The following is a 13,723-nucleotide window of genomic DNA, read 5'->3' on the forward strand; positions in this document are numbered from 1 at the left end:
CTCTTCTAAGCCACCTCTCTCTCCTCTTGCTTCTGAGACGCTCACCCTCCAAATCCCACCCAGTCTCTTTTCCAAGATCCCCCTCACACTTGCCCACCACATCACTTCCCCAAACTCACCTCAATCTCTTTCACCCCATCACTCAGCCTCCTCTATATCCTGCCATCATCTTCTTCCTTTCCCAATTCCACCAAGAGCTGCCCTTTAGACCCTGTGTCCCCTAGTGCCTCTCACTTCACAGCTGTCTCCTGGTCAGGGTTCCCAACTTCCAAATTTCTTAAAACGGCTCCTCCCTCCTGGTCGCTCGTTCACTCCCCTTCCCCAGGACTCACCTGCCGCCTACAGAGCTGGGCTGGGAGCAGACGCAGAGCCTGCCTGCCCACAAGATACAGGTAGGAGGAGGCCCCAGCTGAGAAGGGACTGGCGCAGGTTGATGACATGGTCCCGCCCCAGCCCCATGTCCAGGGCCAGGCTGGCAGGGACTGGGGGACACGCTGGCGATGGCGTTTGCAGGCAGCAACTTCCACCTCATTCCAGCACCCCTGCAGGGGGTGACCGGATTTTTGGTGTCCGGTCAGTACTTCTGACTGGACATCCTACAAGTTCCCCTTCAACTGGACTTTCCGGTTGAAAACCAAGCCCCTAGCAACCCTACTTCTGGTGCCTGTCCCCCCATAACTGCCCCCTTAGTGTCTATATTACCCATCTGCCTCCCCAGTGGTGTCCCCTAGCATCCATCTTCCCCGCTCCGTGCCCACCCCCAGAGGTGCCCATGTTACCCCCTAGTGTCCATGTCAACCCAGAGGTCCCCCCCAGTGCCTACTCCCCCAAAGGTACCCCCAGTGTCTGCACCCCAGAGGTGCCCCCTAGTGCTCATGTCACCCCCTAATGCCCGCCCCTCCAGAGGTTCCCTCTAGTGCCCATGTCAGTCTGTAGTGCCTGCCCCCCTAGAGGTGTCCCCTAATGACCATTCCAGCTGTCCTCCCCCGGTGCCTGCCTGCCGCTCACAGCTCCTCCCTGCCTGTCCCCTGAGGGAACAACAATTGCTGCACATCCAGGCCCCTCCGGCTCTACAGCAGCTGCGGCCACGGACAGACCCTAAGGAGCCCATTTCAGGCACCAAACCACAGCTGGTTCCTGTCTGTCCTGCAGGAGGAGATGGCAGCCCCATCCTGGCTGGAGGCTGCAATTGCAACAGCCTCCTGCTCCAAGAGCTTTTAACAGCTGAACAGCTGATCAGCCACCTGCAAGAGGAAAAGGGGGTGGGGGAATAGGATGCCAAGCCCAGCTGCACTAAGCCACTTCAGAATCCCTTTCCCTCCCTCCCTTTCATAAGTCTGCCAAAAGTTGGAGGAAGGCATTGCTGTTCCTCCCCCCACCCCATATGAAAGTTGGGGCGGGAGAGGTCTTCCAAGCCTCCCTCATTACATCCATTATCTTCAATGGGGTTACAAAGGTATAAACTATGCTGTTGATAATGCACCACAGGGAATGCATTTTAATACAGCCAGATGTAAAGTTGTACATCTAGGAATAAGGAATGCAGGCCATAGCTACAGAATGGGGGACTCTAGCTAGGAAAGCAGTGACTCTGAAAAGGATTTAGCAGGTCATTGTGGATAAATAACTCAATATAATATCCCAGTGCTGCGATACAGTAAAAAGGGCTAATGCAGTCCTTGGGTGTATAAACAGGGAAGTAGTGAGTAGGAACAGGGTGGTGATTTTACCTCAGTATATCGTATTGTGAATTTGATACTAGAATAGTGCATACAATTCTGGTGTCCACATTTTTAAAAGGATGTTGAAAAATTGGAGAGGGTGGAAGAGCCACACAAATGAGTCCAGGATTGGAGAAAATGCCATATAATGAGAGATTTAAAGAGCTTATTGTGTTTAGTTTATCAAAGAAAAGATTGAGAGGTGACTTGATTACAGTATGTAAGTACCATCATGAGTGAAAATCCTGGGTACTAAAGGGCTCTTTAACATAGAGGGGAAAGGCATAACAAGAACCAATGGCTAGGCATGAAGCTGCTCAAATTCAAATTAGAAATAAGGCACAAATTTTTAACACTGAGATGATTAACCACTGGAACAATCTACCATCTCTTGATGTTTTAAAATCAACACTGGATACCTTTCTGGAAGACAGTCTTTATCCAAACACAAGTTATGGGGGGTGAAATGTAATGGCTTGTGATGTACAGGAGATCATAATAGAGGATATAATTGTACCTTCTGGTCTTAAACTCTATGAATCTATGAGGGAACAGAATCTCTCTCTCTCTCTCTCTCAACTTTGTTGATTCTGCAAGGCTAATAGGAGAAAAAGAAATAAAATCTTTACTCAAGCAATTATTTTCAGGACCCCTCTCTCCCTCCAAAGGAGCTGGGGAAAAACACATTAATGCTGAGAGTGGTAGTAAAGGGTATGTTTTTAATAGGATTTTAATATACAGCTTACATGTATATTTATTATTATTCTAGTCAGTGCATTACAGTAATAAATATGAGAGATATCATTTACGAATCGACAGAATTGAATATTAATTACACGAGGTGATAAATTCTGGTCTTTTTAGGAATTCACCCAAAGCCACTGAAGACAATGAAAGTCTTTCCATTCACTTAAATGGGCTTTGGATCAGTCCTTTAATGCTGTTAAAATTAATTTGTTATTAAACAAACTTTCTATGCAATATTATGCAATAGCTATAATTTGTTATCATCATAATGCAAAAGTTCAGGACCAAACCTGCTCCTGCTGAACTCTATGGTAAAACTTCCCTAAACATGAAAAAGAGCAGAATTGAGCTGTACATTTTTAATTGCACTGTATACAAATATTCACAAAAGACTAGAATACAGTATTCACAAAACTAAAGAGGTTTCCATGAAGCTTACAGGAAAGTACAGCACAAAATCAATGAAGTGAAAAGTAACTTTTTCAAAAAATAATAAACCATACTTGATAGGTGTGGTAAACATTAAACAAAAAGACAAACTGGCACAGATTAACAACCTCCTTTCTAAGCGTGCTTTGTAATAATGCTCCTCCCAAGCGGCTGTTTTTCCAGAACATAATGACAAAAAGCCTCATTGTAACATCACTGTTTTACAGTGACAAATTTTATTGCATTGCCAATTGAGTTTAAAGAAAAAGCTGTAGAAAGGATCCCGAAGCACCACCACTACCACTACCACCCCACCCCACCCTTTTTTTTTTTTTTTTTTTTGGTTATCATCCAAAATAGCAACATAGCACTTTCACGCGTTGATGAATACGCACTAGTCTAGTTTAAAAAAAATAGAAGTTAATTAAAGAAAAATTATTTTTGTTTTTGTTTCAAAAATAATATAAAAAACCATTTGAGAATCAAATATTTCAATGATTAGAGATATGTTTAGCATGAAAGATAGAGCCCAACCCTGCAAACATTCTTGAGAGCAATCTCAATGACTTCACTGGGCCTGCTCGTATGAGCAATAATTTATATGTGTGATTACAGACTGGCAGGATCAGGCTCTTAGCTTTGCCCTGCGCAAGCTTTTGCACAATTGTCCTAGGCTAAAAAGCATAGATAAAGTACTTATATATACAAAAATGGGCTTTTATCTTATAGCTTTAACCCTTTTATTGCTAGACCAAAAGTGAGGATTTGGAACAATTTACATAATTCATAGAGGATAAAACTGAGATGCAGCTTCAGATGACTGAATTTCCACTTGAGCCATTTTAAACTGGGTACACTGGAGCCATTTGCGGAGTGCAGATGAGCTATTGTTCATTTGTCCTGACCCCTGTAACATCCTCAGGCTGTGGTGGTTCACGTTATTCTGAATGGCTTGAAGGCGCAGTTGGAGTCCAGCAGATAAATGCTATTAAAACCAGCAGAAGATTGAGTTTCTCTCTTTTATTCAATACATACACTAAATCAGGATTATTTAAGATTTTTTGCCAGGAACTGATTTTGGGAGGGGAGGAATTCCCCTGCATGCACCACCCCCCTCTATCCCAGGTCTCATTCTACCTCGTCTCCAACCACTGACAAAGATGTTGTCACAAGGGGCATTGATTTCAGGCCACCATCCCCCAAATCACTATGTTCTCAACAGCAACTTTATAGTGGAGCTTTCTGCACAGCCTTTCTTCCCATCCACTCTTGACTGACAGGACCCATTGGTACACCTCATCCTCGTTTCTGTCACAAACAAGGCCACTTAGTACTATTATCGTCCAACCAGCAGACCACAGCAGGTCAACATCAGGTGCTGCAGAACTGAAAGCCACCCCGAATCAGGGGTTCTCAACCTGTGGATCAATGTCAGGGGGTCATGGACCACCCTGCTTTGCTTAGCTAGTTAGATGGGAGTGGGGAGGGCTTCCCATCTAGATCCTAGTTAGTTAGATGTAAGTCATGGGTGATGCATGTCTCAGTACGGAAAAGGTTGAGAACTACTGTCCTAAATGATGCCTCTGCCCATTCAAATTTGGCATATTTAATGCTGAGCCACTGATTATCCCCATATACCAAGCAGTTTGCATATTATAAAAAGATGTATGTTGAAAAAATAATATGGAGTTTTTATGATGCATTGTCAGAGAGTTGGGAGTGAGAGTCTTATTTCTAGAGTACATTCAGACAAAACACAGAACAGAAATACCAACAAGCCTGAAAGAACAAGAGAAAATAACTTACCTTTAGATTTGACTGAATCATTGGCAACCACATAGGTATTAGCTGTACGAAGAGACAACAAATATTTTGATAGTATACTATATGGGCCCATGAATCTGTTCTGGTTACAGCGAGTCAGAGCAGGGTATGTCTAACTCATTTAGCCCTTTGAATGGATAGTGACATGCTGAAAGGACTCATCCATAAATATGGAAATGTCTTTGTAAAAGATGGGCATGCTGGACATGTGGCATTCAGAGGTTAAGAAGCCAGCTTTGATCATTTGTATCCTATTTTACAATAAGGAGCAATTACTGGTACTATTTTAAGGGAATGTCGATAGTTTAAAATAAAAATCCATTAAAAGGAATATTTCCTTGGAGGTGTTTTCTTAATACCCAAGTGAGCAGGTATTGGAATGAATGTGGTCCAAGCATTGCACAAAAAGGTGCACACTGTTGCAGATGTTCAAGAGTGAAAAGGACTGAGGAAGAAGTTCATGATGATGCAGAATATTTTATATTCTGATCACTGACCATTGTTTTATAGGTCAACAATCACAGGCATCCATGCTATACTCACACATCTAATTGAGGCCCAAGACCTCCTTTCACCATATACAACGTCTAGCGGACAGTGAGCTGGGTATCTTAGTGCTGGGGCAGTGGAAAAGGAATTTTCCCTTCAGTATGCCAAACAGCTGTGGAGCTGCTGTGCAGCTCTTACTGCAGCCCTCCATGGGAGGGATGGGTGAACCCACATAGCAGTGGATCTTCCAGCCTCACCCTTGCCTTGCCATGTCTTAATCCCTCATCTCCAATGATCTCTCTGCATTGTCCTAAAAGGAGCCCTCCGTGCACCCTACTCCCAAGAGATAGAAGACTCACTCATCAGGATGAAAAAGTAACTCTTAGGCTCTGACCTATGCCTGGATTTATTTTCTCCAGAATAGAGCATCATCAATCTGCACTCAAAACTCCCACTGACTTCCCTGGGCACTCTATTTGCAGAGGAACTGCAGGATCAGGGCTTCATGTGGTCATACTCCAGACACCAACAGAGTAGGAGAGGCAAGGAGGGATCTGGGAATCCATAATCCAAGAGCTGATATTTGTTTCTGGCTATATCTCTTAACAAAACTTTTATTTGAGAGTAACTTTACATGACAAGCCTACGGAAACCATTTCTATCCATGCTCTCCAATATTAATTTAACCACTGGGCATATTGTTCTGAAATGCTTCTCCAAATGGCATCAGAATTTGCAATTTACCAATTATGCTCCTGAGAGTTGTAGGTTAAACCTAATCAGTATTGACAGCATTAGATAAAGCACCATTCCCCCTGTTTAAAGAATGCTAATTGTTTGTCTGGCTGCATAACATAAATTTCAGTGCTGTTTTGCTAGTGGATCATATGCAGCTCTGTCAGTACTGATTACTTGGTCCACCAAATAAAGAACCAGATTCAATCCTCTGCTTCTGCAGGCAGATGGATGCCAAAACAGATGGAATCCAGCCAGAGAACAGGGGAGCATTAGCTCTGTAATCTCCTTCCCTGGGACCTTGCAGAAGCTCCCCCACTGGAGCTCTGATGACTCAGGTCTATGTGGGGTTTTTGAGAGGCAGAAATAGGACAGCTAAAAGAGCACCCACATTCCATGGCATGCTCCTCCTGCTAACCTCACAGACTTACCACTGGAAATCTGAGCAGGGGTTCATGCTGCTCCTATGGAACTAGCCAGTGGCAGCATGTTTCCTGCCAAAGGGGTAGGGAAGCTGGTCGGAAAGCTGTGCAGAAACACGGGGTCTCTTATGTACCTCAAGATCCACACAAGGTTTAGGAGGACTGAACTCTCTGCCTTGAGGGGGTGGGGTGTTAGAGGAGAGCAAATCCTCCCACTCCCCGCACTGTCACCTAGCTGGATGGAGGAGGAAGAAATTGAGTTGGAACTCTTGGATTTTTTTTCTTTCCATCTTCCAGTCAGGCTTTTCTCCAAAGGGGGAATATGGCTTAAAAATCCGGCCAAAAAGTGCTATCTGCCAATAAAAGGGAGCAGCTCTATCCCAGGGGGAAGCATACACCGTGCAAGTGGGTGGGGAATGTAACACCAAAGGCTAAAAGTAGATGAACTCAGGAGGTGGAACTCTCACCCTACCAGTCAAAGAGGAACGGGAGTTGTGAGAAAGTGCTGCTCCCTGCCAGTGAGATGGAAGAAAGCTCCTCCTCTGCTTGTAGTTTAGGAGGATCTGCAGTCCCCTATCTTGCTCTACTTTCCCTGGCTTTACCCTCCCCCCATCTCGTTCCTAATAAGGTTCCCCACCACATCAGCATCCAAGTAAACACACTTCCCATAATCCACCTGGCAACATATGACCCTCTGACTCCCCGTTGTGGTGATCATTACAATTACACATTTTTCCTGTGTCTGCTGTGATGAAGTTGTACAGTGGCCTTCTTGAACATTTTAATCACATCTGATTCCCTATTTAGAATAAGAAATACAGCAATAAACTTAATTAATGAAGATGGTAAGTGTGCAGGGTTTAGTGGCAACCACTGTGCTAAAAAGAGGTGGGGTTGGTGGTGGTGATCTGATTTGCACAATGCAGAAAGCTCAGGAAAAGGATATTAAGAACGTGCTGAAACTGAGTAAAAAAATAAGATTATTTTTCACCCACTCTCTCCTCCTCACCATTCTTTAGTGATAATTTATTTTTGTTTGAAAGGCTTACATCTATATAAAGGAAAGGTGCTTTGAAACATAAAATATACTCTGTCCCCTACACTTAATTACCAACAAGGTCGAGGCAATACAGGATTTTCTAAATTGTCTGAAACATAATAAAAAACAACAATCAGCCAACAATCAGAGAGCTGTTATCTTTGCAGCTTCTTCATGTAGGTTAGGGCCATGAACATTCAAGTCTTCTCTGCAACCCTTGAAAATATGACAGTTTCAAAGCTGATTTGGGGTAAATTTCTTGTTTGTAACTCAATGGTTTTCAACCATTTTTCATTTGTGGACCCCTAAAAAATTTCAAATGGAGGTGTGGCCTCCTTTGTAAATCTTAGACATAGTCTGCAGACTCTTACCACAACTTGAAAACCACTGCTATAAATTATGTAGGTGCCAGTCACGGCGCCATAGTTAAAGTTGAGCTCTGCACTTAAAGCAGGGATTCAATCTCTTTGGAATGTTTTTAAAATACAGCATATCCTCCCCACAATTACAGAACTTACTTTTAAAGTAGAGATTGAATACTAACACAATGCAAAATACTGTGTTTCTAAAAATTGATTTAAACTAATCTGGGACTACAAACACGAAAAAGCCTTAATTATAAACATATGGTTAATGCATGGTGTCACTGCAGGGGAGAGTTAAGGTTGTCTGGTTGCCCTATGTATTTCCAAACCTTAACATACTTGGATTTCTTTTAAGCTTATCTCGAATTTCCTAGATTTATCATGCTTGTTTTTGCAATAATTACAACATCCCTTAATGAATTTTACTGTAAATTACTGACACATACTCTCACTCTTACCTCCATTGTACATACTTTTTGCTTGGGGATTTACTGCAGAATTTGTGCCAGGTTCGCCTTTTCTTTGGGTGGGAAGGCAGCTTTAAAATCCACCCTGGACTTCATAAGATCCTGATTCATAGGTGCTGAATCAGTGCACCTCCTGGGAACCCTGTCCATGTCCCATCCTGGGACAGCCTTGCCCACTTTTAGGGCCCCGCCCTGCAGAGCTGAGGTACTGAACTGAGCTCTTTACCTTATTATAAATCTGAATTTTAACATTTGCTAATAGAACCTGAATCTTTTCAATCCAATCTGCCTCATGCTCCGTCATCCACTATGAAGTGAAATGCTATCTCATTCAAATGTCACCTCCCTCCTAGAGAGGGTCAAAACACATTTACTGAAGGGAAATACATGAAGTGAGGCAGTGAGCGAGTATGTCTGAAATCTTTTCAGAAATTTCATTCTTTGACTGAGATATTGTCATGTAGGGAATGTTTAAGTAGCTCTCCACAATGCTACAACAGTATAACTCTATCAGCCACTAATTTTAAAGAAGGCATGGTAACAGGGGGATTGCCTTTCAATTTTAGCTTTGTGTTACTGCTGGACACTAATGGTATGTCTACACTGCAACGTAAGCCTGTGCTTGAACCCGGGCTCAAGCCTAACCCCCTCTTGCGTCTACACTGCAATTATGCTAACCCAGCTTTTGGACCCAGGGTCCCAGGACCCTGGAGGGTTCAAGCTCCAATTAAGCCAGGACCCAAGGTCTGAGTCCCGTTGCTTTGCAGTATAGATTCAGCCACACTTGACTCAGGACCTGGGAGTCAGCCAGACGTATCCCACAATTCCATGGGACAATGTCTGTAGTACTCTCTATCCCAACAATCCAAAATCCGCTGTACTGAAAATGGAAACCATGCACTCTTTGTAAATGGCAGCAGCTCAGCGTTAACCCAGTCTCTCATGATCACCAATCTGCAAGCACACATTCAGAGTCTCCTGGGTTTGCAATGGAGAGCGAACAGATCAAGTCTTTGGCAAAGCGAGATGCTTTCTGGTAACTTGCAGGGAGGGCAGTAAAGTTTTCCCACAGTGCATCATGGTCCTAGTGCTAGAGCAGCCACATTTTGGGGGGATGGGAGGGGATGCTAGGGAGTCTGGGATATGGTTACTTTCACTTGGGTCTGTGCACTGCAATATGGACACCAGAGCTCTAGGTTTCAACACAGGTTAGAAAAGTCTTAACATAAGGTCAAGCCCAGGGCTCCCTAACACAGGTCAGATGACTGGAGTCCCATTAACCCTGCACTTACGTTGCAGGGTAGACATATCCTAAGAGGCTAGAAAATAATAACACACAGTGGCTTGCAATGCAACAGCTCAATGTACAAAGGAACACAATTCATCTGGACTCATAGGACTAAGGACTGCTTTGCTTGCTGTTATTTCATCTGAAAAACAGCTATCCAGAGGACTAAGTGGGAAAGCATCTGTAATGCTAAAAGACTTGATTTATCCTGTGTGACCACCCCAATTCTTTTCATTTCTTCTTTGGTTTGGCTTGTTTTACTCAGATCAATGCAGGGAACACTATGGTCATCCACAAGGGGAAAAATACTACTTTGTTTAAACTTTGGACCAAATGCTGCAGATTTCCAAAGGAGTTTTGCACAAGCAAGGCAAGCAGGACTTGGCGCTGGACTGGTGAATAGCCTATTGTGCTTTCCTAAAAGAATAGGATTCACCACCTAATTATATTCAGTTAAGTAAGAAACGCACACAGAGGCATTTAATAAAACCAGACATTATTCAGGCAAAAGTCTTGTGTTATCACCCTGAAAAAATTTGAGTGCCAGGACATAACCATGATCTGCAAAGGAAGCTGAGTGACACCAACATTGTTAGGAATTAGAGATTGGTCCAAAACGGAAACTTAAAATCCAGATTTTGAATCCTGCTCCTTGCAAAGTTCAGGGGTATTTGAATGCAGACTTTGCGTTCATTCTGTTATAGAAACTAGGAGTAAATAAGATACGAAGTCAAAATTCAAGGGCAGTTTGGGCTCAGGGTTTTGGTCTGTGCCTCTATGTTAGGAATTTTACTCTTTTAATGTTGTAAAGAGCTATATTCCCGCACTGACCTTTAACCTCAGCCCCTTCTAGTTTCCCCTTCTAGGAAGTCTGTCGGGAAAAAGGTCCCTACGAATCCTTAAAGAAGTATTCACATCAAGTGATTCACATACCTTGACAAAGATAGTGGAATTGCATTCTTGTAAAGCCTCCATTAAACTAATCACATGTAGACACACCATTTCCACCATCTGAAAGAAAATATATTAAATAAATATCCAGTGTAATAATATTGTGAACACAGCCAATAGTCCCTAGGGATAGTCTCATTCCATTTTCTTGGCAGCTACATTGGGGCATAAGCTGTATTTTTTTTAACCACTGACATTTCAGGTTAAATATCACATGATGACATGGGGGACATTTCTATTTACTAAGTCTTTCTCTGATGCAGCAGCATCTATCTGTTAGAGTGCTCTACATATTTGGTTTACCTCCTATTGCACACCAAGACAAACTGTCTTCGGTTTTCTTCCTCTCAGTCATTGTTCCTTCTACTTGTCCCTGTTGGGTAGTTCTCATCAATCACTGAGTCAGAAATTGGTATTTTTATTTACTGAATTCCCTTTAAAATTAACTTAGTCACAAAGATCAGATTTTATTTTTTCCCTCTGAAGGCGATTTATTGTTCTGAATTGGCAGGGGGCCACGAATATATAATTCTTGGATTTTATAGCATGAAATACGGCATATGCAAATATTAGCTTTTTGGTAGTAAACAGCATTTTATGTTTTATGTTCTGGAAATGCAAGGTACAACAAGACAAATATCTTGAGATGGCAGTAAGTATTTGCAGTGCCTGTCTGAACTATGCATGGATTCCCCTATATAACAATAAATTTAGCTTTTCAGTATTGCTTGTCTTCTTTGAAGAGCTTTACAAACACTAACTAATTTAACTTCAAAATACCCCTGTGAGAATAAGTATAATCCACATTTTACAGAGCAGGTAGCCAAGGCAGAGAGTTTAATAACTTGTGCCAAGGGCCACATAATAAGTCATTGTTAGAACTGAGATTAAAACTCAGAGGTTCCCGGTCCCACACCTTTCCCCTTAGATTTGAGGCTAGTCAGAGATCGAGGTCACGCCGAATTCCAGTTGACTTCACTAGGAGTTCCAGGCTTACAGCAGCAGTTCCCAAACTGTGTTCAGTGGACTACAAGTGGGTCACAGAGCACTTAACTAGTAGTCCATTGACTCGAGCTTTTCACCCAGGCTTCTCCACATTTCCAGAGGTTAAAATCACATTAAAGGACAGCTATACATATATTAAGTACTTGTCTAATGTGTCTTTAATGTAAACAATTGCTGTAGTTGGCACAAAAATATTCCAACTGCAGTCCATGTGACTGCAAATGAAATGGAAAATGCCCAAGCATAGAGGGGATGGGAGGTGGTCTACATGATCATACATGAGCAGGGAGGTGCTCCACAAAGCAGTCTCTGCATAAATAGGTGGCCCACATTCTAGAAAATGTTAAGAGCCACATGCTTAGAGGACCAGGCTATGTGTGAGGAATCTCTTTGTCTTGGGCCTAGAATCAGAGCCTTCAGAACCAAAGCCAGCAATTACCATCTCAGCTAACGGCGAATATCCATCACATTAGTAGAACCAGAAGCTCATGATGAGTCTGGCAAGTGAGAGACTATGTACCTTGCCCATCTTAAGCAAGCTGTCAACCCTGAGCATGCAAACAGAGGGAGCTATTATTCTTGCACTGTGCATGCTTTAGGGCCTGAACCTCTGAGGCACTCAGCAATGGGAGTTTAGAGCACTCAGCACATATAGGAGGCACCGGGCAATTTGCATAGCATTGGGTCCTTAGTGAACTGCACCTACCTCCTGCACCTGCATGCTAAGCAGTGGAACTGGATGAATAATTTGTAACAAATAACTAATTGCAGGGCCGCCCAGAGGATTCAGGGGGCCCGGGGCAAAGCAATTTTGGGGGCCCCTTCCATACAAAAAGATGCAATGCTATAGAATACTATATTCTCGTGGGGGCCCCTGTGGGGCCTGGGGCAAATTGCCCCACTTGCCTCCCTCTCTAGGCAGTCCTGACTAATTGAACAAATTTGGCTCATTTTCGGTTTGTGAAATGTCTATGAACAGACTGCGGTCTTCTCAAATCATTCATTACTCAAAAATATTTGCTGAATGATCTCTGTGGATTATGCTTGCTCAATAACTTCTTTGCAACCAGTTAACTGTGAGAGTTCGGTATTGATCATTTGAGCTGTATTGACTGAACACATGGGTCACAGGGTAAAAACTCAAACAAATATTTACAGCACCATTCTGAAGTGTTTGATCACTTCTGCTATGCAAAGTCAGAAGCTCTAACACTGAACAGCACTAAGATCCAGCAGAACTGAATAGCACTAAGATCCTTGTTCAGATCACCACAGGGTAAAATGATTACTAGTTATCTTTCCCTTTGAACTCTCAAAGGTAACATACTGCACTTCCAAAAATAGCACAATTGCTTCACAAAATTAAGCATAGTTCCACGTATTCAGTTTTAAACTTTAAACCTAGAGGGTTTGGCTTTATATAAATCTGTAATAAACAAATCTGTATACAGCATCTGACTCACCACTTTGTTATGTGCCATCAGCTGTATGATACTAGGTGTCACTCGGCTCCAGAACTCCAGAGCTGTAAGGATGGCTGTAAAGCTAAACTCATTTTGATTTTGGACCGTAGGAGCTACTGCTGTTTGTTCACAATACACTGTCCAGAGCTGAGCAAATATAAATGCATGGAAGAGGGAACACATGTGCAGCACTGATGTCTGTGGAAAGGGTAACAAGAAGAAAAACTTGAAATAATATAAAGTGCATTCCCCATCACAGTATCCCCCATTAACATAAACCTCCATCAAAATAAATCCCCCAAGAAATTCTCCCCCATCAAGTACTCCCTGATCAAATCCACAACTATCAAAGTGTTTCTCTGGTTAGGATGCAGTAAGTGAAAGGCATCTGATAACAGCTCATGCATGTTGAAAGAATATGTTTATATTTACAGCCTAATAGCCCGATCCTGCAAACAGATCTGCACATACAGGCTCTTACCTGTGTAGACGCACTAAGGGGTATTAAAGTAAGGGTCAGAGTGTGAAGATCACTTTGTCCTTGGGAACCAATCCTGCTGACCTCACTGAGGTAAAACTCCCATTGCCGTCAATGGGAGGCCTGTAGGAGAAGGGCCTTATGACTCATGATCTTAAACATGCTAGTGCCCAAGTCAGTGGGAGTGAGAGTTTCCCAAGGAAACATGTATCCACACAAAATAAATCATTTTACATCAACTTCTTTTGATTTGCAACCTAGTTCCATTTTACCTGAATATAATCGCCCCAAAACACCTCC

At 42.7% G+C, this 13,723-nt stretch overlaps 1 protein-coding gene across 7 annotated transcripts in view; it reads right to left on the reverse strand.

Moving 5' to 3' along the window:
* Window positions 1–2,420: 2,420 nt before the first annotated feature.
* Window positions 2,421–13,723, reverse strand: part of UNC79 (unc-79 homolog, NALCN channel complex subunit) — a 143,873-nt gene continuing 132,570 nt past the window's right edge. For 6 of the 7 annotated variants that reach the window (XM_034768621.1, XM_034768620.1, XM_034768619.1 and 3 more), the window contains 4 exons: window positions 12,946–13,143; window positions 10,460–10,537; window positions 4,704–4,745; window positions 2,421–3,882 (listed from right to left, as the gene is read on the reverse strand). In XM_034768621.1, the coding sequence (XP_034624512.1) occupies window positions 3,682–3,882; window positions 4,704–4,745; window positions 10,460–10,537; window positions 12,946–13,143 (519 nt within the window). In that variant the 3' untranslated portion in view covers window positions 2,421–3,681. The remainder of the gene's footprint in view (window positions 3,883–4,703; window positions 4,746–10,459; window positions 10,538–12,945; window positions 13,144–13,723) is intronic. The other variant, XM_034768618.1, reaches the window with a different exon arrangement.

This window comes from Trachemys scripta, chromosome 4, assembly GCF_013100865.1.
Source record: "Trachemys scripta elegans isolate TJP31775 chromosome 4, CAS_Tse_1.0, whole genome shotgun sequence".
Lineage (NCBI taxonomy): Eukaryota > Metazoa > Chordata > Testudines > Emydidae > Trachemys > Trachemys scripta.